Source organism: Oncorhynchus gorbuscha, linkage group LG01, assembly GCF_021184085.1.
Source record: "Oncorhynchus gorbuscha isolate QuinsamMale2020 ecotype Even-year linkage group LG01, OgorEven_v1.0, whole genome shotgun sequence".
Classification (NCBI taxonomy): Eukaryota; Metazoa; Chordata; class Actinopteri; order Salmoniformes; family Salmonidae; genus Oncorhynchus; species Oncorhynchus gorbuscha.
Genome location: NC_060173.1, coordinates 61,416,174 through 61,441,190, shown reverse-complemented (window position 1 = coordinate 61,441,190; position 25,017 = coordinate 61,416,174). Strand labels below are relative to the sequence as shown.

General features: G+C 42.4%; 1 protein-coding gene across 2 annotated transcripts in view; it reads left to right on the top strand.

Annotated features, from left to right (window-relative positions):
* Positions 1-25,017, top strand: part of cpt1ab (carnitine palmitoyltransferase 1Ab (liver)) — a 72,703-nt gene that overhangs the window by 18,067 nt on the left and 29,619 nt on the right. For both annotated transcript variants that reach the window (XM_046357956.1, XM_046357949.1), the window contains exons 2-7: positions 3,075-3,239; positions 8,479-8,621; positions 10,853-11,024; positions 13,533-13,634; positions 14,486-14,623; positions 14,911-14,988. In XM_046357956.1, the coding sequence (XP_046213912.1) occupies positions 3,099-3,239; positions 8,479-8,621; positions 10,853-11,024; positions 13,533-13,634; positions 14,486-14,623; positions 14,911-14,988 (774 nt within the window). In that variant the 5' untranslated portion in view covers positions 3,075-3,098. The remainder of the gene's footprint in view (positions 1-3,074; positions 3,240-8,478; positions 8,622-10,852; positions 11,025-13,532; positions 13,635-14,485; positions 14,624-14,910; positions 14,989-25,017) is intronic.

Genomic DNA, 25,017 nt, shown 5'->3' with positions numbered 1-25,017 from the left:
CATCTTTCCCTCCATCCTGACTAGTCTCCCAGTCCTTGCTGCTGAAAAACACCCCCACAGCTTGATGCTGCTACCACCATGCTTCACTGTAGGGATGGTGCCAGGTTTCACCCAGACATGACACTTGGCATTTAGGCCAATCTTGGTTTCATTAGACCAGAGAATCTTGTTTCTCATGGTATGAGAGTCTTTAAGTGCCTTTTGGCAAACTCCAAGTGGGCTGTCATGTGCCTTTTACTGAGGAATGGCTTCCGTCTGGCCACTCTACCATAAAGGCCTGATTAGTGGAGTGCTGCAGAGATGGTTGTCCTTCAGGAAGGTTTGCCCCATCTTCACAGAGGAACCCTAGAGCTCTTTCAGTGCCCTGACCAAGGCCATTCTCCCCCGATTGCTCAGTTTGGCCAGGTGGCCAGTTCTAGGAAGAGTCTTTGTGGTTCCAAACTTTTTCCATTTAAGATTGATGGAGGCCTCTATGTTATTTTTTTATTTAACTAGACAAGTCAGTTAATAATAATTCTTATTTTCCGCCCTATGGGACTCCTAATCACGGCCTGTTGTGAAACAGCCTGGATTCGAACCAGGGTATCTGTAGTGCAGTGCCTTAGAACGTTGCGCCACTTGGGACCTTCAATGCTACAGAAATGTTTTGGTACCCTTCCCCAGCTCTGTGCCTCGAAACACACCTGTCTCGGAGCTCTATGGACAATTCCTTCAACCTCATGGCTTGGTGTTTGCTCTGACATGCACTGTAAAATGTGGGACCTTATATAGACAGGTGTGTGCCTTTCTGAATCATGTCCCATCAATTGAATTTACCACAAGTGGACTCCATTCAAGTTGTAGAAACATCTCAAGGATGATCAATGGAAACAGGATACACATGAGCTAAGTTTCAAATCTCACAGCAAAGGGTCTGAATACTTATGTAAATAAGGTATTTCTTTCTTCTATTTCTAGTAAATTTGCAAAATATTCTAAACATGATCGCATTGTCATTATGGGGTATTGTGTGTAGATAGCTGAGGATTTTGTATGTATTTAATCCATTTTAGAACAAGGCTGTAATGTAACAAAATGTGGAAAAAGTCAAGGGTTCTGAATACTTTCCAAAGGCACTGTAGTCTTCTAGACTGAGATTCCACCTCTTGTTGGGGATTAAAAAGAGTGAGGCTGTGTCTCAAATGGCTATTTGCGGCTTTATTCCCTATTGGGCACCTACAGGGGTCTGGTCAAAAGTAGGTCAACAGGGTTCCCCAACTGACTATAAGACTGAGATTCCACCCATGGACAAATGGAATTTGCATATTTACATATTGGAATTTGGCTGAAATAGGGAAAGAAGCAACGTGTGAATGTTTCTGCAGTGCTGATGCACTCAGAATGGTCTGGATAGTTGGATAGTCCAGACTCGTCAAGCTCAGTGTTTTCCTGAGAGAAGAGCTGAGTCGTGTTCATTAGGCTCCAAGAGGAAGAAAACTGGGACAATCTGTACTTGTCCAATACAAAACACTCCTTTTTGTTTTCCATTGCAAAACTTTGAAATAGTTTTCTGTTCCATGACTTAATGAACAGGACCCTTTGGATTGGTATTTTCTGTTTTTTCCCCACCCCTGGTTGCAGAGCACTGTAGAACCGATTATCATTAGCTGATGGCATAAGTGTTTATGAAATGCATATGGGATAAGCGTTTATGAAATGCATATGGGAGAGAAGTCTTTATCTAGGTACCTTTTACTTTTAAATAACGTTTTACAGTATTTTTTAAAAATCAATTTGAAATTAAACTGCACTTGTCTTTACGCTAAGCTAGCTACAAGTAAAGAGATGTGTAACGGTTTTCTTCTGGGGAAAGAGAGGCGGACCAAAATGCAGCGTGGTTAGTTTTGTACATCTTTAATAAAGATGAAAGTACAACAATCTACAAAACAAGAAACGTGAAAAAACCAAAACAGTCCTCTCTGGTGCCACAAACACAATGACAGGAACAATCACCCACAAGAGACCTAAAGAATATGGCTGCCTAAATATGGTTACCAATCAGAGACAACGATAAACACCTGTCTCTGATTGAGAACCACTCTAGGCAACCATAGACTTACCTAGAGTACTACTCTAACCACAATCCCATACCTACAAACAACCCCAGACAAAACCACATAGATCCCCATGTCACACCCTGGCCTAACCAAAATAATAAGGAGAACACAGAATACTAAGGCCAGGGCGTGACAAGATGAGACTGACCTTGAGACGATCTTTCCCTGACCATGTCCTGACCTTAGTAACAAATGTCCCCCTTGTAAAAACCCCTGGCTCCAGGTCATCTACAAGTCTCTGCTAGGTAAAGCCCCGCCTTATCTCAGCTCACTGGTCACCATAGCAGCACCCACCCATAGCACGCGCTCCAGCAGGTATAGCTCACTGGTCACCCCCAAAGCCAATTCTTCCTTTGGCCGCCTCTCCTTCCAGTTCTCTGCTGCCAATGACTGGAACGAACTGCAAAAATCTCTGAAGCTGGAGACTCTTACCTCCCTCACTAGCTTTAAGCACCAGCTATCAGAGCAGCTCACAGATCACTGCACCTGTACATACTGTAGCTCATCTCTAAATATCCCATCCAATCTACCTCATCCCGTACTGTATTTATTTATTTATCTTGCTCCTTTGCACCCCAGTATCTCTACTTGCACATTAATGTTCTGCACACCCTACCAATCCAGTGTTGAATTACTATATTGTAATTACTTCGCCACCATGGCCTATTTATTGCCTTATCTTACCTCATTTGCACATGCTGTTTATAGATTTTTCCGTATTATTGATTGTACGTTTGTTTATTCCATGTGTAACTCTGTTTTGTTGTATGTGTCGAACTGCTTTGCTTTATCTTGGCCAGGTCGCAGTTGTAAATGAGAACTTGTTCTCAACTAGCCTACTTGGTTAAATAAAGGTGAAATAAAAAATAAAATAAATAAAAGGGGTCTTCTAACCTCAATGGTACTTCCAGGTTAAATAAAAGGGAAAAATAACTAATCATATCGATGTGTCATGTCCCCTCCTCCCTCTCTCCTCAGTGACCCTGTACAGCAGCAGTCACCATGGCAGAAGCTCACCAGGCCGTGGCCTTTCAGTTCACTGTCGGGCCTGATGGCATTGACATGCAGCTGTGCCATGAGGCCCTGCGCCAGATATACCTCTCAGGCAAGCACTCCTGGAAGAAGAGGTTCATACGCTTCAAGGTGAGAGTGCGCAATTAACTAATTAGCCAATTCAGGCTAATCAGGGCTCAAGACTAACTTTTTCCCCAGGTGGGGAATGCCACTAACATTTTCTCAAAAATGTAGTCACTCCGTCACGTGATAAGAGAACATTTGTAATAATTGTAAGTCATTACAGTGCTACTGAGTTCGTGTGATTCGATAAAAAAAAATAAAAAAATGGTTTCATCAAATATGTCCAAGCAGGAATGCATGACACAATATATTTTGATGTGCAACCTAAACCAGATTGTCATGAATTGTGGGTTGACAATTAGTATTTTGTTGGTATATTTTACTCTCAAAATAGGGCCCATGAATTTATGAGATATTTTGTAGATAGATAGATAGATAGATAGATAGATAGATAGATAGATAGATAGATAGATAGATAGATAGATAGATAGATTCAGTAGAGATTGTATTCTTTTTTGTGTATTAATATCACCATCTGAGAAAGTGGAAACTTAAAACGCTAGATCACTAAATATAATATTCTGCTGGTTAGCAATGTAATTTAAGGTCCTAAAAACACTTGGCAGCACACTACCCAATTACATTTACATTTAAGTCGTTTAGCAGACGCTCTTATCCAGAGCGACTTACAAATTGGTGCATTCACCTTATGACATCCAGTAGAACAGTCACTTTACAATAGTGCATCTAAATCTTAAAGGGGGGTGAGAAGGATTACTTATCCTATCCTAGGTATTCCTTAAAGAGGTGGGGTTTCAGGTGTCTCCGGAAGGTGGTGATTGACTCCGCTGTCCTGGCGTCGTGAGGGAGTTTGTTCCACCATTGGGGGCCAGAGCAGCGAACAGTTTTGACTGGGCTGAGCGGGAACTGTACTTCCTCAGTGGTAGGGAGGCGAGCAGGCCAGAGGTGGATGAACGCAGTGCCCTTGTTTGGGTGTAGGGCCTGATCAGAGCCTGGAGGTACTGAGGTGCCGTTCCCCTCACAGCTCCGTAGGCAAGCACCATGGTCTTGTAGCGGATGCGAGCTTCAACTGGAAGCCAGTGGAGAGAGCGGAGGAGCGGGGTGACGTGAGAGAACTTGGGAAGGTTGAACACCAGACGGGCTGCGGCGTTCTGGATGAGTTGTAGGGGTTTAATGGCACAGGCAGGGAGCCCAGCCAACAGCGAGTTGCAGTAATCCAGACGGGAGATGACAAGTGCCTGGATTAGGACTTGCGCCGCTTCCTGTGTGAGGCAGGGTCGTACTCTGCGGATGTTGTAGAGCATGAACCTACAGGAACGGGCCACCGCCTTGATGTTAGTTGAGAACGACAGGGTGTTGTCCAGGATCACGCCAAGGTTCTTAGCGCTCTGGGAGGAGGACACAATGGAGTTGTCAACCGTGATGGCGAGATCATGGAACGGGCAGTCCTTCCCCGGGAGGAAGAGCAGCTCCGTCTTGCCGAAGTTCAGCTTGAGGTGGTGATCCATCATCCACACTGATATGTCTGCCAGACATGCAGAGATGCGATTCGCCACCTGGTCATCAGAAGGGGGAAAGGAGAAGATTAATTGTGTGTCGTCTGCATAGCAATGATAGGAGAGACCATGTGAGGTTATGACAGAGCCAAGTGACTTGGTGTATATATGTCTATATAGGCCTATGCAATCACCACGAATGGCAGATGCGCACTTCTGCGTTCCGTATACAGTATATCAATGCCATATGCTACCACTTCGGTAAAAAATGGTGCTATAACACTCAACATTGAGAGATGAGAAGAATCTATGGGAACTTTGGTATTTGATACTTGAATAACTTTAAAAAATATATATATTCATATATAGTATAAAAATGTGATATCTGTATCCATATTGACCTTGAGTTTCTAGTGGATAGACCATATGGTTTAAGAGAAAATACACTATTTACTGAAAAAAGCATCTAATCAACAATGGCATTATTTGAAATGAACTCTGCAACTCTTCCAACTATTGACTTTTTTTCACAACTGCCACTAGTTTGGTGCTAAAACAAAGAAATAGTCAAATAAATAAAAGTGTGTAAAAAGTAAATAATATAAAGGATATTTCATGCAGAAAACCTCATACTGTATTAAACGCCAATGGTATTTTCTAAGTTGATGGTTTATAATTAGAATATATATTTTTTTAATTTTTAATTTAAAAAAAAATGTTTTTACATGTGATAAGGCCACACAGAGGGCAAGCAATAATTACAGACACCTCTGATAATCCGAAATACCCCAAAGGTGCCACCAGACGTCTTCTGATAAATTACATAAAGTACTTGAAAGTTACCAAAATTCTGGTAGTTTACTGGTAAAATTCAGAAGTTTCCAGTAATATACCCTCCCTTTGCAAGCCTATGCTTACCTGTCCCCGAAAAAACAGGAAACAGGTAAGCCTAAGGACTTTTTGCCGTAAGTCCGCATTCTAGGAGGCCATTGCAATCAATATTGGGGAAAGAGGGTACCTAGTCAATTGCATTCAAACAAAATATATCTTCCGCATTTAACCCAGCACCTCTGAATCTGGGAGATCTGGAGGGCTGCCTTAATCTACTTCCACGTCATCAGTGCCAAGGGAGAAGTTGTTGGGGGTTAACTGCCTTGTTCAAGGGCAGAACAGCAGATTTTTCAATCTTGCTGGCTCGGGAATTCGAACCAGCGTCCTTTCAGTTGCTGGCCCAACGCTCTTAATCGCTAGGCTAACTGCGAGAGGAAGTGAGAGTGGCTCGCTTGCCAGTGAAACAGGCAAAGAGACAGGGCAGACACTTCCATTGCAAGAATCAGGATATTGCACTTCACTGTTTGCTCAAGTCACGGTTTTACCCGCTCAAAAAATTTAAGTTTTGAGTCAAGTGATTACCTAGAATTTGCAACCTTCACTGATGCCACCATGTAACTCATACATCCTAGTCAAAGGGATGTAAAATGCGACTAAATGGTCACACCCTGGAGCCCTGGGCCTAATTAATCACTCACTCACTCACTCACTCACTCACTCACTCACTCACTCACTCACTCACTCACTCACTCACTCACTCACTCACTCACTCACTCACTCACTGCTTGATGATTGATAGTGAGTGTCACTGACTGTAATGGGAGAAATTCAGCCTCATGACAAATGGAAAGGAATAAGTGACAGGCCTAGTATGAAAAAAATCATTAAGAGGCTGCGAATTGACTGTTTGCTGACCCTTAGTTTAATCTCTATCTTTATTATTTATTTAATCTTTATTCGTTTGAGATACAGCAATTGTTATCTTTGTCAACTTACTACTGAACCGTAATGGCCCACACATAAGTACACGTCAGTGTTAGTGGATGTTTCCATTCTTTCCACCTTTTCCATTTGCAAAGCACACTCTTGAGTTATTAAAAACCCACTCTCTACATAGCAGCCTACAAAGTTTGCTGTGTAATGTTGAATGTGATAATGCTGAATTGCATTTACAGTTGAAGTCGGAAGTTTACATCCACATACGTTGGAATCATTAATACTTTTCAACCACTCCACAAATTTCTTGTTAACAAACTATAGTTTTGGCAAGCCGGTTAGGACATCAACTTTGTGCTTGACACAAGTCATTTTTCCAACAATTGTTTACAGACAGATTATTTCACTTATAATTCACTGTATCACAATTCCAGTGGGTCAGAAGTATACATACACTAAGTTGAATGTGGGGCTGCAAGGTAGCCTAGTGGTTAGAGCGTTGGACTAGTAACCGGAAGGTTGCAAGTTCAAATCCCTGAGCTGACAAGGTACAAATCTGTCGTTCTACCCCTGAACAGGCAGTTAACAGGCAGTTCCTAGGCCATCATTGAAAATAAGAATCTGTTCTTAACTGACTTGCCTAGTTAAATAAAATAAAATAAAAAACAGCTTGTAAAATTATGTCAAGCTTCTGGGTAATTGAGTAGCTTCTGGGTAATTGACATAATTTGAGTCAATTGGAGGTTGACCTGTGGATGTATTTCAAGGTCTACCTTCAAACTCAGTGCCTCTTTGCTTGACCATGGGAAAATCAAAAGAAATCAGCCAAGACCTCAGAAAAACATTTGTAGACCTCCACAAGTCTGGTTCATCCTTGGGAGCAATTTCCAAACGCCTGAAGGTACCAAGGTCATCTGTATGAACAATAGTACGCAAGTATAAACACCATGGGACCACGCAGCCGTCACACTGCTCAGGAAGGAGATGCTCTGATATCCTCTGGTCTGATGAAACAAATATAGAACTGTTTAGCCATAATGACCATCGTTATGTTTGAAGGAAAAAGGGGGGGGCTTGCAAGCCGAAGAACACCATCCCAACCGTGAAGCACGGGGCTGGCAGCATCATGTTGTGGGGGTGCTTTGCTGCAGGAGGGACTGGTGCACTTCACAAAATAGATGGCTTCATGAGGTAGGACATTTATGTGGATATATTGAAGCAACATCTCAAGTTAAATCTTGGTCGCAAATGGGTCTTCCAAATGGACAATGACTCCAAGCATACTTCCAACGTTGTGGCAAAATGGCTTAAGGACAACAAAGTCAAGGTATTGGAGTGGCCATCACAATGCCTTGACTTCAATACTATAGAAAATTTGTGGGCAGAAATGAAAAAGCGTGTGCGATCAAGGAGGGCTACAAACCAGACTCAGTTACACCAGCTCTGTCAGGAGGAATGGGCGAAAATTCACCCAACTTATTGTGGGAAGCTTGTGGAAGGCTACCTGAAATGTTTGACCCAAGTTAAACAATTAAAGGCAATGCTTCCAAATCTTAATTAAGTGTATGTAAACGTCTGACCCACTGAGAATGTGATGAAATAAATCAAATCTGAAATAAATCATTCTCTCTACTATTATTCAGACATTTCACATTCTTAAAATAAAGTGGTGATCCTTACTGAACTAAGACAGGGAATTTCTACTGGGATTAAATGTCAGGAATTGTGAAAAACTGTTTTTGTTTTTGGTTAAGGTGTATGTATACTTCTGACTTCAACGCTATGTTGCCCATTTTTACTTGATTCGAGGTCTGTTTGCCAAACCTCATGCCAACAACAACCATAGTTGACTACATATAGCACAAACAGATCTGGGACCAGGCTTCTTTTAACCAGGATAAGCTTATACAGTAGTTCCCTTCGGCCCCAATGTAAATGTGATTTTATGCCAATGAAATGCTCTTTGTTCTCCCCTACCCTACCACCCTTTTAATCCTGCCTATATTCCTTTCCTTCCATAGAACGGGGTCATGACAGGCGTGTACCCAGGCAGCCCGTCTGGGTTTCTGGTGGTGGTGGTGAGTTACATGTCGGGCACTAAATATGCCCAACTAGACCCCTCCCTGGGACTCATCACCAAACTGGGCACCCACATACCCATCAGGTAATGGTAGTAGTAGGGCACTACCATCTAATAATAACCCTGTCCATCATCCAAATCACTGTGTCTGTTTTCAAGGACAGATGTCTCTACGTAACACTTTCTCAACTACCCCAGCTGTCAAAACTGGGTGAACTGATGTTGTTACAACCAGAAACTAGTTCAAATGACGTTATTATGATGTAATTTCAACCATTTTTTGCATGCCGGGACTATGAACTCTATGAACCACCATATGAACCACCATGTTTGGTTCTAAGCACCAAACATGGTGCTTAGAACAGTAGATTTGTGTGTTTGATTCCCACATGGTCCACACACTGAATATATTCTAACACACAATTGAACAAATTCATTCATCATCAAGAGACATGTGTGTTAGTCAGTGCTGAGCTAGCCAAAAAGCTCTCTAGGAGTAGTGTTGGGGACCACTGTGTCAGAGAGATATTCACCTGTCTCACCATTTTCACAACCAAGAGTGCATGTACTCACCCAGTTCCCCTGTTGGTGACATCTCCCTCGTGTCAGAGTTGAGTCCAGTGGTCTAAAAATATTGTAAAACCCCTGATATGGTTCACCTATAGATCTGACATCCATAGTCACACACTGAACGTTTATTCCTTCAGGCCCTAATATTTGTGTTTGCATAACATCGTGCTAGTGTTGTCACAGTACAGTACAGTATCACAATACTTGATTTTCCATGACAAAAAAAAATAAAACAAGAAGCAGATTTAACTATGGTCCTTTTGAAAACCTGTTTTATACCAAATACTTTGTGCTATAGCTTAGAAAGTAAACAAATACATTTGGGTGACAGCAAAAGACTGTTAGTTTTCAACATTAGGACTGTTTTACTTCAATCCGCTTCATTTTTTGTTTCCTTGCCGTGATATAACTTTCGTGATACTCAGTGTCATCTATTTTGACAACATTACATTATGTATTTTTTTCAACACTTGCATGTATGTGTCTTGCTGTTCTTGTTCTGATCAATAGTATAATAAATGATCTATAAGATGCTTGATAAGGTAAGGTAAGATAAGGTGTACATAGCGCAAGCTTTCGTTGAGACAAAATTCCATTTACAAATTGTCTTGTTATAATGCAAATAAAAACAATTCACGCTGTACATGGGCCCATGGTGCGCCCATTGTGATAGATTCCTTGGAAATATTATGTTACCTGGTTTAGCGGTGATTGGTATTTTGATTGATTTCAGTGAATTTCATTTTATTGTGTATAACCCACCGCCTATTGTAAAACTTTAAAGGATTTAGCAGGTAATCTAGATATTCTGTGTGCCAAAATCTCCTTCCAAATCCTTATCAACAACTGTTACCCCATGAAACACCTAGCTGTTATAGGGAAGCAAGATCTCAAGCCTTATTTATTCCACTACAGATAAAATGTATCATCTTCATCAATCATATTATTGAAATTAGATTTTCACTCTGGCCAGATTTGAAACATGGTAATTTTTAGGCGGTTTCATAGCCTAAATATTGCCTGATGTTGTCATGTCTGCAGGTGCATGTTTATTTTGACCATCAATTAGACTATTCCCTTAGCAATGCCCTCCAACCAATGGATGTTAAGGGTTCCACACCCAGGGCTCCATGACCCCTCCTCTTTAATCCTTGTGTCGTTGTCACGTGCAGAGGACAATTTATCACATGCATTAGTGCTTTGATATTTGACCTTCTCTCTTTCTCTATTTTTCTCTCCATTTATCTCTCTGTATTTCTCTTTTCTCTCTATTTTACTCTTTCTCTCTCTCTCTCTCTCTCTCTCTCTCTCTCTCTCTCTCTCTCTCTCTCTCTCTCTCTCTCTCTCTCTCTCTAGTGGGTATATAAGGTTGTGTTCATTAGAAATCACGTAACGAAAATTAATGTTTCTTATTGGACAACTCTTATTGGAGTGCCTCCCCGTTTCACTATGTTTCTGACCATTTCCTTCCGTTTCATGCCAACTGAACACGGATACTGGTTGTACAGAACCATGTCAGGCAGCTTCTGACCCAATTCTGTCTCAATTCAATATAATTCAATTCAAAGGCTTTATTGTCCTGGAAAATGTTAGCACATATATTGCAAAAGAAAGCTTCTAGAAACATGAAATCTTTGTTGACGGAAATACATAATACGAAACATATAATACTCAATGAACAATAGTGATTAACAGACAACACTGTAATGACGTCTCTCTCTCTCTCTCTCTCTCTACCTGTCCAGTCCGTACATGTCGAAGGACAGCCAGCGGATGGTGGGTGGGGTGCTGGTGGGCACAGGCCTGTGGGTCACCATCATCTTCATCATGAGGAATGCCCTCAAGTGCCTGCTGTCGTGGCACGGCTGGATGTACAACCGCCACGGATCTGTCTCCTGGGGCACTCGACTCTGGATAGTGAGTTACAGTTACTATGTCATCAATGCACACATGGGCCCTCTGGAACTGTTGTTTGTCTGAAATGTTCAGAACTATACTAGGCACATAATTGTTACTTGTTGAGGTGTTTCATCACAAATAGTCTAGTTACGTTTGAGTCAGGTGTGGGTACCTTAGATACCAAATAAATACCTTCACTATGTTCCATTTGAACCCATCTCGGCCTAAGCTTTGATTCTCTGTGCAGTAAACCTTTGTTAAAACGTTGACATTCCTTCTAAGTCTTACTTGTTTTGATTCTTGAGAACTAGGAAGGTTTGCTGTTAGATCACATCAAGAAACCAACTAGCTTCTGCTTTAAAAAAAAATATATATATATATTTTCATTTTACCCACTTTTTTGATCTTGTCTCATCGCTGCAACTCCCCAACGGGCTCAGGAGAGGCGAAGATTGAGTCACGCGTCCGCCATACCGCGCTTCTTAACACCAGCCCGCTTAAACCGGAAGCCAGCTGTACCAATGTGGCAGAAGAAACACTGTTCAACTCACGACCGAGGTTAGCTTGCAGTCGGCCATACTGCCACAAAGAGTCGCTAGAGCGTGATGAGCCAAGTAAAGGCCTCCCCTAACCCGGACGATGCTGGGCCAATTGTGCGCCGCCCAATGGGACTCCCGACTACAGGCGGTTCTGACACAGCCTGGGATCAAACCCGGGACTGTAGTGACGCCTCAAGTACTGCGATGAAGTGCAGTAGACCGCTGCACCACTCGGGAGGCCGGTTTGCCACTTTTCGACCTCATACTAGTTATCTCGAGCACCATAAGTTTCTACATACAGCACTTGTCAAAATTTTTGACACACCTATTCATTCAAGTGTTTTTCTTTATTTGTTACTATTTTCTACATTATGGAATAATAGTGAAGACATCAACACAATGAAATAACACATATGGAATCATGTAGTAACAAAAAAGGGGTTAAACAAATCAACATTGATTTTATATTTAAGATTCTTAAAAGTAGCCACCCTTTGCCACAGGATGACAGCTTTGTACACTCTTGTCATTCTCTCAAGCAGCTTCATGAGGTAGTCACCTGGAATGCATTTCAATTAACGGGTGTGACTTGTTAAAAGTTCATTTGTGGAATTTATTTTCTTCTTAATGCGTTTGTGCCACTACTAAAGGACAACAGTAAGAAGAAGAGACTTGCTTGGGCCAAGAAACACGAGCAATGGACATTAGAACGGTGGAAATCAGTCCTTTGGTCTGATGAGTGCAAATTTTAGATTTTTGGTTCCAACCGCTGTGTCTTTGTGAGATGCACAGTAGGTGAGCAGATGATCTCCGCATGTGTAGTTCCCAGCGCGAAGCATGGAGGAGGAGGAGGTGTGATGGTGTGGGAGTGCTTTGCTGGTGACATTGTCTGTGATTTATTTTGAATTCAAGGCACACTTAACCAGCATGGCTACCACAGCATTCTGCAGCGATACGCCATCCCATCTGGTTTGCGTTTAGTGGGACTATCATTTGTTTTTCAACAGGACAATGACCCAAAATACACCTACAGGCTGTGTAAGGTCTATTTGACCAAGAAGGAGAGTGATGGAGTGCTGCATCAGATGACCTGGCCTCCACAATCACCCGACCTCAACCCAATTGAGATGGTTTGGGATGAGTTGGACCACAGAGTGAAGGAAAAGCAGCCAACAAGACTGTTGGAAAATCATTCCAGGTGAAGCTGGTTGAGAGAATGCCAAGAGTGTGCAAACCTGTCATCAAGGCAAAGGGTGGCTACTTTAAAGAATATAACATATAAAATATATTATTGGTAACTACATGATTCTATATGTGTTATTTCAGTCTTCACTATTATTCTACAATGTAGAAAATAGCAAAAATAAGGAAAAACCCTTGAATGAGAAGGTGTGTCCAACCTTTTGACATGTACTGTATGAATATGAGCTTAAAAAGTGGTGAAGTGCACCTTTAATTGCTAGCGTGTCTTCACACACTTCTGAGTATGAATCATGTCATTTCTATGCTGTCCAAACACACTGCTGCGTATTAGTCATGCCTTTTAACCTTTGTTTCCTTCTGCTGTAGCTAAATGTGTTCTAACGTGCATTGGTCTCAACAGTCTAACATCAAACCACACATGCCTAGAGATGCATTGTTTTCTGCTATAGCAGTAGTAAAGAGTCGATCCATAATTTAAAATGAACACTTGATTTGCTATAAAACTAAAAGTGATGAGGCTGGAGGAACGTAACCAGTCTCAAATTCATGAGTATAGCCTTTGAATTCATTAGTATATAGCCATTTATCATTATTTATTGATATAAATTGCTGTAAAGATCACAAATTATGCCTTTAAAACCACTCTTGTCTTGTAGATTGTTCTCATGAACTTTGCCTTACATATGGTTTCCAGGTTGTGAGGTAAATCAGAAAGGCTAATTTTACTCTTTACCCCACCACTCCTTTACAACCCTCCCCTCTTCTGCTCTGCTGTCGTTCACAGTTATTTGTCAAGTTGTTCTCTGGCAGGAAGCCAATGCTGTACAGCTTCCAGAGTTCGCTGCCACGGCTGCCCGTCCCCCCGGTCAAGGACACCTGCAGGAGGGTGGGTTCATCCTCTGATGACTTCATATCCTCTGATATCATGTCCTGCGACGTCATATCAGTTGCTTAGATTACTGGCCTCTCTGAAGACACCCCCACATTGCATTCGGAGGAGTTGCTGTTAATCTGAAGCTAAATTGATAGTTAGATATTTTGGGAAATTGTTAATCACAGATTCACATAAGTGTAAGGAATTTCCATCAAGTAATCATTAACCATAGGCTGACAACTCAGAGGACGCAATAAGACTGCTCTCTTTGCACCACAGTCAGTATGTCAATAAAGCGCCACTCTCCTTTCAAAGGATAGTTCACTCAAAAGCGATAATATAGTATTTTCTTCATTAGTCCACTGTTAATACAATTCCTTTTTTTTGCATGTCAGCAGTCAAGTTTTCAAGAGAGGCCGCTTTCAGTATAGAGCAAAAACTGCGTTGTTGTGTTTAGCATATGATGAAAATTAGATTTAGGGATTGTATTAACAGTGGACTAATGAACAGAATACTAAAATATTCTTATGGCTTTACAAGCAAAAGCAATGATTATGGCCCGTTATGGGGATGATACTTGACACTAGGGTTAGCTTACACAAAAAGGCGATTGTGGAAAGAGGAGAGGAAAAGAGGCTTTGCATCCAGCCATCGTTCCCTTCTCATCCTGGTTGAAGGCATTCAGTTGTGCAACTGGCTAGGTATCCTCTTTCCCTTCCCTTTCCTGAGACCGTGTTGCCAAAGGGAGTAACTGCTCAATTGGCAGCCATACCACCCTCCTCACAAAACAACAGAAAACATGAAATAATAATGTGGTTGAATTGAATCATTGCACCCTTCCATTCTCTGCGTGTGTCCTCCAGTACTTGGAGTCAGCTCGTCCGTTGATGGATGACGAGCAGTATGTGAGGATGGAGGGGCTGGCAGGGGAATTTGAGAAGAACCTGGGCCCAAGACTACAGTGGTACCTCAAGCTCAAGTCCTGGTGGGCCTCCAACTATGTGAGTCTCTCTGTACCTCCTCCTTGATATATGGGTTATACACATTCTAATGCTGTTTAATGTAGGGTAATGACTCACTGAATAATATATATATATATATATATATATATAAAATGTTATTTATCCTAGGGCAGACTGTATTCATCATGACACAGGGCTTTATTTCTTTCTATATCTTTCCCCTTTTTTTCATATATCTCTTTCGCTGTCTCTTTCTCCCTCTCTCTCACTCTTTCTCTGTCTGTCTTTGTCTCTCTCTTTCTCTTCATTCTCTCTCTCTTTCACAGGTCAGTGATTGGTGGGAAGAGTACATCTACCTCCGAGGTCGTGGGCCCATCATGGTCAACAGTAACTACTACGCCATGGTAAGACATCTCTCACCTAGCAGTGGGTTGTGTGAGATTCCCTTCTAAAAGTGTTTTTAATGGTGAATTTACCCAAGAAAATGTGTGTATTGACCATATTGAACCTGTCTGAATGTGAGTATGCTGTGACTCAGTATCCCAGTGCTGTATTTGTGAGTATAGACAGACAGAATGTAGGAGACACGACAGAGCTGTAGTTATTTGTATGGAGCCTTGTCCACTGTTCTATATCTGTTGGGCAGGAGGTTTCACATGCTCATCACAAGGCAGTCTATGTCTTACGAAATGTAATGGATGAATGGTTTGTGCCTCTTGAGTTCCCGTCTCCAAATTGTTACCCTAAACTAACCTATTTCACAGGGCCGTGCTTATGTTCGTTCTTAGATCTGTTGTAAAACATTTTTTGTTATATTCTTTACATATTATTCTGCAATTTTCTTCGGTATTCACTTGGTATTCTCCCCAAACGTAAGCTCTGTCGCTGAGCTAGGTGACATTTCCAATTTGTTTCTTGTTTTGATTAACGTATCCGAGGAAGAGATTAACTGATGGACTGCGGCGAGGTTAGGGTGTTTAGACGTCTGTCGCTTATTTGATTAGCACCTCTCAACTCTATTCAAGTGGGCAACCATAAGCAAGATTATGTCCTGTAAGTCTGCCATAAACTTTGACCCAATAACTGATCTACCACGTCTGCTTAAAGGGATTCCTCACCTAAATTACAATGTTTTATGTTATGGTTCCTTTCACTGAACGTGATTTCATGGGCTAGGAGAGATCCATACTCCCCAGAGTTTGTAAAGATAGCACCACAGCCACTATTCACTAACATTAGTGTTGATGACCAAAAAACTAACAGTTCAGTACGCATGAAAATTAAGAAACAGGGAGGGTCTACCTGAACTTGTTCAGTAAAAAATGCAAATTGTCTTTTTCCTTTATTTAACCAGAGAACTCACATTGAGGTTTACATATTTTTCAAGTGAGCCCTGGCCAAAGAAAGCAGCATGCATGCATATATATACAGTGGGGCGAAAAAGTATTTAGTCAGCCACCAATTGTGCAAGTTCTCCCACTTAAAAAGACGAGAGAGGCCTGTAATTTCCATCATAGCTACACTTCAACTATGACAGACAAAATCTCAATACTTTGTTATATACCCTTTGTTGGCAATGACAGAGGTCAAACCTTTTCTGTAAGTCTTCACAAGGTTTTCACACACTGTTGCTGGTATTTTGGCCCATTCCTCCATGCAGATCTCCTCTAGAGCAGTGATGTTTTGGGGCTGTTGCTGGGGAACACGGACTTTCAACTCCCTCCAAAGATTTTCTATGGGGTTGAGATCTGGAGACTGGCTAGGCCACACCAGGCCACACCAGGACCTTGAAATAATATAATAATAAATATAATAATATGGCAATGATTCTTACGAAGCCACTCCTTCGTTTCCCGGGCGGTGTGTTTGGGATCATTGCCATACTGAAAGACCCTGCCACGTTTCATCTTCAATGCCCTTGCTGATGGAAGGAGGTTTTCACTCAAAATCTCACGATACATGGCCCCATTCATTCTTTCCTTTACACGGATCAGTCGTCCTGGTCCCTTTGCAGAAAAACAGCCCCAATGCATGATGTTTCCACCCCCATGCTTCACAGTAGGTATGGTGTTCTTTGGATGCAATTCAGCATTCTTTGTCTTCCAAACACGACGAGTTGAGTTTTTACCAAAAAGTTCTATTTTGGTTTCATCTGAACATATGACATTCTCCCAATCTTCTTCTGGATCATCCAAATGCTCTCTAGCAAACTTCAGACAGGCCTGGACATGTACTGGCTTAAGCAGGGGGACACGTCTGGCACTGCAGGATTTGAGTCCCTGGCGGCGTAGTGTGTTACTGATGGTAGGCTTTGTTATTTTGGTCCCAGCTCTCTGCAGGTCATTCACTAGGTCCCCCCATGTGGTTCTGGGATTTTTGCTCACCGTTCTTGTGATCATTTTGACCCCACGGGGTGAGATCTTGCGTGGAGCCCCAGATCGAGGGAGATTATCAGTGGTCTTGTATGTCTTCCATTTCCTAATAATTGCTCCCACAGTTGATTTCTTCAAACCATGCTGCTTACCTATTGCAGATTCAGTCTTCCCAGCCTGGTGCAGGTCTACAATTTTGTTTCTGGTGTCCTTTGACAGGTCTTTGGTCTTGGCCATAGTGGAGTTTGGAGTGTGACTGTTTGAGGTTGTGGACACGTGTCTTTTATACTGATAACAAGTTCAAACAGGTGCCATTAATACAGGTAACGAGTGGAGGACAGAGGAGCCTCTTAAAGAAGAAGTTACAGGTCTGTGAGAGCCAGAAATCTTGCTTATTTCTCTCCAATTTTGGACACAAAATTGTTTTACATCCTTGTTGGTGAGCATTTCTTATTTGCCAAGATAATCCATCCACCTGACAGGTGTGGCATATCAAGAAGCTGATTAAACATTACAAAGGTGCACCTTGTGCTGGGGACAATAAAAACAAACGCTACTCTAAAATGTAGTCGAGATGGCACTTTATGGTAGAGAAATTAACATTAAATTCTCATGCAAATTGCACACTACATAATTCCATACGTGTTATTTCATCGTTTTGATGTCGTCACTATTATTCTACAATGTAGAAAATAGTAAAATAAAGAATAACCCCTGAATGAGTAGGTGTGTCCAAACTTCTGACTGGTACTGTATATAATTTTGGGGGTGAAATATTCCCTTAATGCTACTAAGCACTTTATGATGAGGGACTGTTTCAACACGGGTACCATAGTCTGGCTCATTATACAACCTTTCATATATCCTTGGGAATACATCGCCACTGCAGTCGGCATGGTTATGGCACTGGGGTTATTTTTAGTTTGCGACAACATTAATATCTCATAAAGACAACCCTCTTTAGTGTATATAGTATGTGCCCACTGGGTTACCAGGGTCATGTTCATTTGGGACCAAACTGATGAAAATCAAAACCCAGTGAAATAGGGATGTACTGGGATGTACAGGGATGTACTACCTGGACTTGTTCAATAAGAAATTAAATGACCCTCTCCTCCGAGGGATTGAAAACAGCTTATATCTCAAGGCCATCAGACTGTTAATTAGTCACCACTAGCCAGCCTCCACCCACTGCAATGCCATGAATTTTAGTCACTGTCACTAGCCGGCTACCACCCGGTTACTCAGCCATACCTGAGAGGTTGCTACCTATGTACATAGACATGTAACACTGGTCACTTTTAATAATGGAACATTGGTCACTTTAATAATGTTTATATACTGATTTACCCACTTCATATGTACTGTGTATACTGTAGTCTAGTCAAGGCCTATCCTATTTAACTGTTGCTGTATATATATTATTCTATCCTACTTATTCTTCAGATATACTACATATTCTATACATATACTGTCCATAATGTCTATACATCCCATCATATAGATAGATATGTATATGTGCATTCAGAAACTATTCAGAACCCTTCACTTTTTCAATATTTTGTTACTTTACAGCCTTATTCTAAAATGAATTACATTGTGCTTTTCCCCTCATCAATCTACATACAATACACCATAAACAGAAATACCTTATTTACATAACTTTTCAGACCCTTTGCTATGAGACTTGACATTGACCTCAGGTGCATCCCGTTTCCGTTAATCATCCTTGATGTTTATACAACTTGATTGTAGTCCACCTGTGGTAAATTCAATTGATTGTAAATTATTTGGAAAGGCAAACACCTATCTATATGAGGTCCCACAGTTGACAGTGCATGTCAGAGCAAAAAACAAGCTATGAGGTCAAAGGAATGGTCCGTAGATCTCTGAGACAGGATTGTGTCGAGGCACCGATCAGGGGAAGGGTAACAAAACATTTCTGTAGCATTGAAGAACCCAGATAACACAGTGGCCTCCATAATTCTTAAATGGAAGCAGTTTGGAACCACCAAGACTCTTCCTAGAGCTGGCCGCTTGGCCGAACTGAGAAATTGGGGAGAAGGGCATTGGTCAGGGAGGTGACCAAGAACCCAATGGAACCCAAGAGCTCCAGAGTTCCTCTGTGGGGATCGGAGAACCTTCCAGAAGGACAACCATCCCTGCAGCACTCTACCAATCAGGCCTTTATGGTAGATTGGCATTGACAGCCAACTTGGAGTTTGCCAAAATGAACCTAAAGGACTCTCAGATCATAAAAAACAAGATTATCTGGTCTGATGAAACCAAGATTGAGCACTTTGGCCGGAATGCCAAGCGTCAAGGCGAGAGGAAACCAGGCACCGCTCATCACCTGGCCAATACCATCACTATGGTGAAGCACAGTGGTGGCAGCATCATACGGTGGGGATGTTTTTCAGTGGCAGGGATTGAGACTAGTCAGGATTGAGGGAAAGGTGAACTGAGCAAAGTACCGAGAGATCCTTGATGAAAACCTGCTCCAGAGCACACAGGACCTCAGGCTGGGGTGAAGGTTCACCTTCCAACAGGACAATTACCCTAAGCACACAGCCAAGACAACACAGGAGTGGCTTTGGGACAAGTCTCTGAATGTCCTTGAGTGGCCCAGCCAGAGCCCGGACTTGAACTCGATCAAATATCTCTGGAGAGACCTGAATATAGCTGTGCAGACACGCTCCCCAACCAACCTGACAGAGCTTGAGAGGACCTGCAGAGAGGAATGGGAGAAACTCCCCAAATACAGGTGTGTCAAGCTTGTGGCGTCATACCCAAGAAGACTCAAGGCTGTAACCGCTGTACTGAATAAACGGTATGAATACTTACAGTACCAGTCAATTTTGGACACACCTACTCATTCAAGGGTTTTTCTTTATTTTTAATTTTTTTACGTTGTAGCCCAATGTGGTGTGGATATTTTGGTTACTACATGATTTTATGTGTTATTTCATAGTTTTGATGTCTTCACTATTCTTCTACCAATCCTGTTCATACAACGCGTTTCAAACCAGAGCATACCGGACGTGTTTTCCTCTCCATATCCCCGGATTCCTACTGCAAACTTTGAACCTTTTCATCTGGACCATCGCAGCTATTTAAACGCAACCCGGGTTGACTACTCTGGCTAACGTTTCCGTCCCAGAGCAAGCACCAACTAGCCTGGAGATATCCCATGCTTGAACCATCTCCCGGCTAGGGCTCCTGGGCCACTCCTGAAGCCCACTCCTCGGCTACAATATCCGGACCCCTTCTACTGCCGGTACGGGGCATGGAACCCCGCTGATCCTTCACGACTGGAAAACCGACAGTATCTGCCCGAGGATCCCAACAGGCCCCTCAGGCGCGACGTCCCCTGAAGGCCCATTCTGCTAACTACGGCCTGCTAGGTATCTAGAGCATATTGGACTGTTAGTTAGGAACCAATATACACAGACAGTTAGGAAAGCTACGGCTAGCTTTTTCAAACAGAAATTTGCATCCTGTAGTACAAACTCAAAAATGTTCTGGGACACTGTAAAGTCCATGGAGAAGAAGAGCACCTCCTCCCAGCTGCCCACTGCACTGAGGCTAGGAAACGCTGTCACTACCGATAAATCCACAATAATTGAGAATTTCAATAAGCATTTTTCTATGGCTGGCCATACTTTCCACCTGGCTACCTCTATCCCGGTCAACAGCCCTGAGCTCCCCACAGCAACTCGCCCAAACATCTCCCACTTCTTCACCCAAATCCAGACAGCTGATGTTCTGAAAGAGCTGGAAAATCTTGACCCCTACAAATCAGCCAGGCTAGACAATCTGGACCCTCTCTTTCGAAAATTATCTGCCGAAATTGTTGCAACCCCTATTACTAGCATGTTCAACTTCTCTTTCGTATCGTCTGAGATTCCCATAGATTGGAAAGCTGCCGCGGTCCTCCCCCTCTTCAAAGGGGGAGACACTCTAGACCCAAACTGCTACAGACCTATATCTATTTTTCCCTTCCTTTCTAAGGTCTTTGAAAGCCAAGTTAGCCTATCCCAGATCACTGACCATTTCGAAACTCGCCGTACCTTCTCCGCTATGCAATCTGGTTTCAGAGCTGGTCATGGGTGCACCTCAGCCACGCTCAAGGTAAACGATATCATAACTGCCATCGATAAGAGACATTACTGTGCAGCCGTATTCATCGACCTGGCTAAGGCTTTCGACTCAACAGCCTTGGTGTCTCAAATGATTGCCTCGCTTGGTTCACCAACTACTTCTCCGATAGACTTCATTATGTCAAATCGGAGGGCCTGTTGTTCGGACCTCTAGGCGGTCTCTATGGGGGTGCCACAGGGTTCAATTCTCAGGCCGACTCTCTTCTCTGTATACATCAATGATGTCACTCTCGCTGTTGGTGATTATTTGATCCACCTCTACACAGACGACACCATTCTGTATACCTCTGGCCCTTCTTTGGACACTGTGTTAACTAACCTCCAGACGAGCTTCAATGCCATACAACTCTCCTTCCGTGGCCTCCAACTGCTCTTAAATGCAAGTAAAACTAAATGCATGCTCTTCAACCAATCGCTGCCCGCACCTGCCCGCCCGTCCAGCAACACTACTCTGGACGGTTCTGACTTAGAATATGTGGACAACTACAAATACCTAGGTGTCTGGTTAGACTGTAAACTCTCCTTCCAGACTCACATTAAACATCTCCAATCCAAAATTAAATCTAGAATCTTCTTCCTATTTCACAACAAAGCATCCTTCACTCATGCTGCCAAACATACCCTCGTAAATCTGACCATCCTACCGATCCTCGACTTCGGCAATGTCATTTACAAAATAGCCTACAACACTCTATTCTCACTCTACAAATTGGATGCAGTCTATCACAGTGCCATCCGTTTTGTCTCCAAAGCCCCATATACTACCCACCACTGCGACCTGTATGCTTTCGTTGGCTGGCCCTCGCTTCAAACTCGTCGCCAAACCCACTGGCTCCAGGTCATCTACAAGTCTCTGCTAGGTAAAGCCCCGCCTTATCTCAGCTCGCTGGTCACCATAGCAGCACCCACCCGTAGCATGCGCTCCAGCAGGTATATCTCACTGGTCACCCCCAAAGCCAATTCTTCCTTTGGTCGCCTCTCCTTCCAGTTCTCTGCTGCCAATGACTGGAACAAACTGCAAAAATCTCTTAAGTTGGAGATTCTTACCCCCCTCACCAGCTTTAATCACCAGCTGTCAGAGCAGCTCACAGATCACTGCACCTGTACATAGCTCATCTGTAAATACCTCATCCCCATACTGTATTTATTTATTCATATTGCTCCTTTGCACCCCAGCATTCATCTTCTGCACATCCTACCATTCCAGTATTTAATTGTTATATTGTAATTACTTTGCCACCAAGGCCTATTTATGCCTTACCTCTCTTATCTTCTTTGGGGTAGGGGGCAGTATTGGGTAGCTAAGCTGCCTGCTACTCAGCCGTACTCGGCTGAATATATGGCTGTGTTTTTCTGTGGCTTGGTGGTGACCTTCGTGACCTTTGTGGTGCTTTCGCTGTAAATCCTTTTTGAAATCAGACACTGTGGCTGGATTAACGAGAATATTATCTCTAAAATGGTGTAAAACACTTGTATGCTTGAGGAATTTTAATAATGAGATTTTTGTTGTTTTGAATTTGTCGCCCTGCACTTTCACTGGCTGTTGCGGGGGAACCCCAGTCTTAGACAGGTTATCCAACTTCATTTGCCAATGCTGTATATATATTTTTCTACTGTATTATCGATTGATTGTTTATTCCATGTGTAACTCTGTGTTGTTGTATGTATCGAACTGCTTTGCTTTATCTTGGCCAGGTCGCAGTTGCAAATGAGAACGTGTTCTCAACTAGCATACCTGGTTAAATAAAGGTGAAATAAAATAAAGTAAAATAAATATTTAGGAGTCTATAATTCAACAGCCAAGTTAGGCAAGATGGAAGTTTAGGAAGTAGGGCCTTGTATGCAAAAAGGGAGTAAAGTATATATCTACGGGTCTTTATCAAAGTCCAGCCAACATTTTTACACAGGATGCAGTGATGAGTATCAAACTGTCACCTGTAACAAAATAAAGGGCACTATGGTAGATGGCATCCAAGGTTTAAGAGTAGTAGCAGCTGCACTTTGAAAAATCATTTCACCATAATCAAGAACAGGTTAAAAAGGTTGACTGAATATTCTGCTTCCTACTGCTTAGAAAAAGGCACAATCTGTTTCTGTAGAAAAAGACAACTTTAAATCTTAGTTGGTTAACCAGAGGGAGCCAAAGATCGAGACAGGAGAGAGGCAGGACACAGTACTCACAGTGGGTAGGCCTGTTGTAGGGTTTAATGGTGCTGCATTCAGACATGTTTGAAATTGGGGTCACATTCTTATCCATTAGTACAACGCTGGTCTAAATTAAGCAAGGGGACAGACGTCTTGTAACTGGCACAATTCACAACATACATGTTTACCAGCTACTCACACAAATGACCTAGCAAACATGAGCCCTTGGCAAGGTGGGCACGGGATATCCCACACAAAGCCCACACCAGCCCAACATGGGCTAGCCCAAGCCAGCCCAACACAGGCTAGCCCACACCAAGCCTACACTAGCCCAACATGGGCCAGCCTTCAACAGCCCAACACAGAATAGGCCACACCAAGCCCACATCAGCCCAACATGGGCCATCCTACACCAGCTAGCCCATAACAGGCTAGCCCATCACAGGCTAGACTGTGCAGAAATTGTTAGATTACTTGTTAGATATTACTGTACTGTCGGAACTAGAAGCACAAGCATTTCGCTACACTCGCTTTAACATCTGCTAATCACGTGTATGTGACCAATAAATTTATTTGATTTGACCAAGCCCAAACCAAGCCCAGAACAGGCTAGACCACACTATTTTAATATTTGTGGGTGTGGTTTGAGCACAGTTCCTTTTGTGCAACCATTACTGAGAGTGTCGTTCCAGTTTCTCCTATATTGTGTCATGCCTAAAACAAGATCATCCTCTACACAAGATGATCTTCTACACCAAAGTCTTTTAAAATACTTAAATAAGTCAATGTGTTTCTCTTGAACAACAATTGCAACAATTCCAATGATTTTACTGAATTACAGTTCATATAATGAAATCAGTCAATTTAAATAAATTCATAAGGCCCTAATCTATGGATTATATCATGGATGGGCATGGGAAGGCATAGGTTCTCCTACTTGGGAGCCAGACACACCCACTGAGGAGCCAGGCCCAGCCAATCAGAATACGTTTTTCCCCACCAAAGGGCTTTATTACAGACAGAAATACTCCTCGGTTTCATCAGCTGTCTGGTTGGCTGGTCTCTGATGTTCCCACAAGTGAAGAGGCCAGATGTGGAGGTCCTGGGCTTGCATGGTTACATGTGATATGCGGTTGTGAGGCTGGTTGGATGTAATGCCAAATTCTCTAAAACGCCTCGGCTTATGGTAGAGAAATTAATGTTAAATTCTCTGGCAACAGCTCTGGTGGACATTCCTGCAGAGAGCATGCCAATTGCACACTCCCTCAAAACATCTGTGGCATTGTATTGTGTGACAAAACTGCACATTTTAGAGTGACCTGTAATTGTCCCCAGCACAAGGTACAACCTTGTAATGATCATGCTGTTTAATCAGCTTCTTGATATGCCACACCTGTCAAGTGGATGGATTATTTTAAGGAAGGAGAAATTCTCATTAACAGGGATGTAAACACATTTCTGCGCTCAGAGAAATAAGCCATTTTTTAGTTCAGGTCATGAAACACGGGACCAACACTTTACATGTTGCGTTTATACTTTTGTTCAGTATATGTATGGTAGTAACAACTTGTCTTTCTGATACAATGTAACACGTTCGCTTAATACCTTTAAGGCTACAAAATTATACAAATAATGCATTGAGTTCAATTGTAATAAATAAATAGTAAATACATTCCTATGAAATAATAGATCAAATGAATAAATTGGCATAGGGTGGGCAATACACATAGGGCCAATACCATGAGCTAATTTTGGG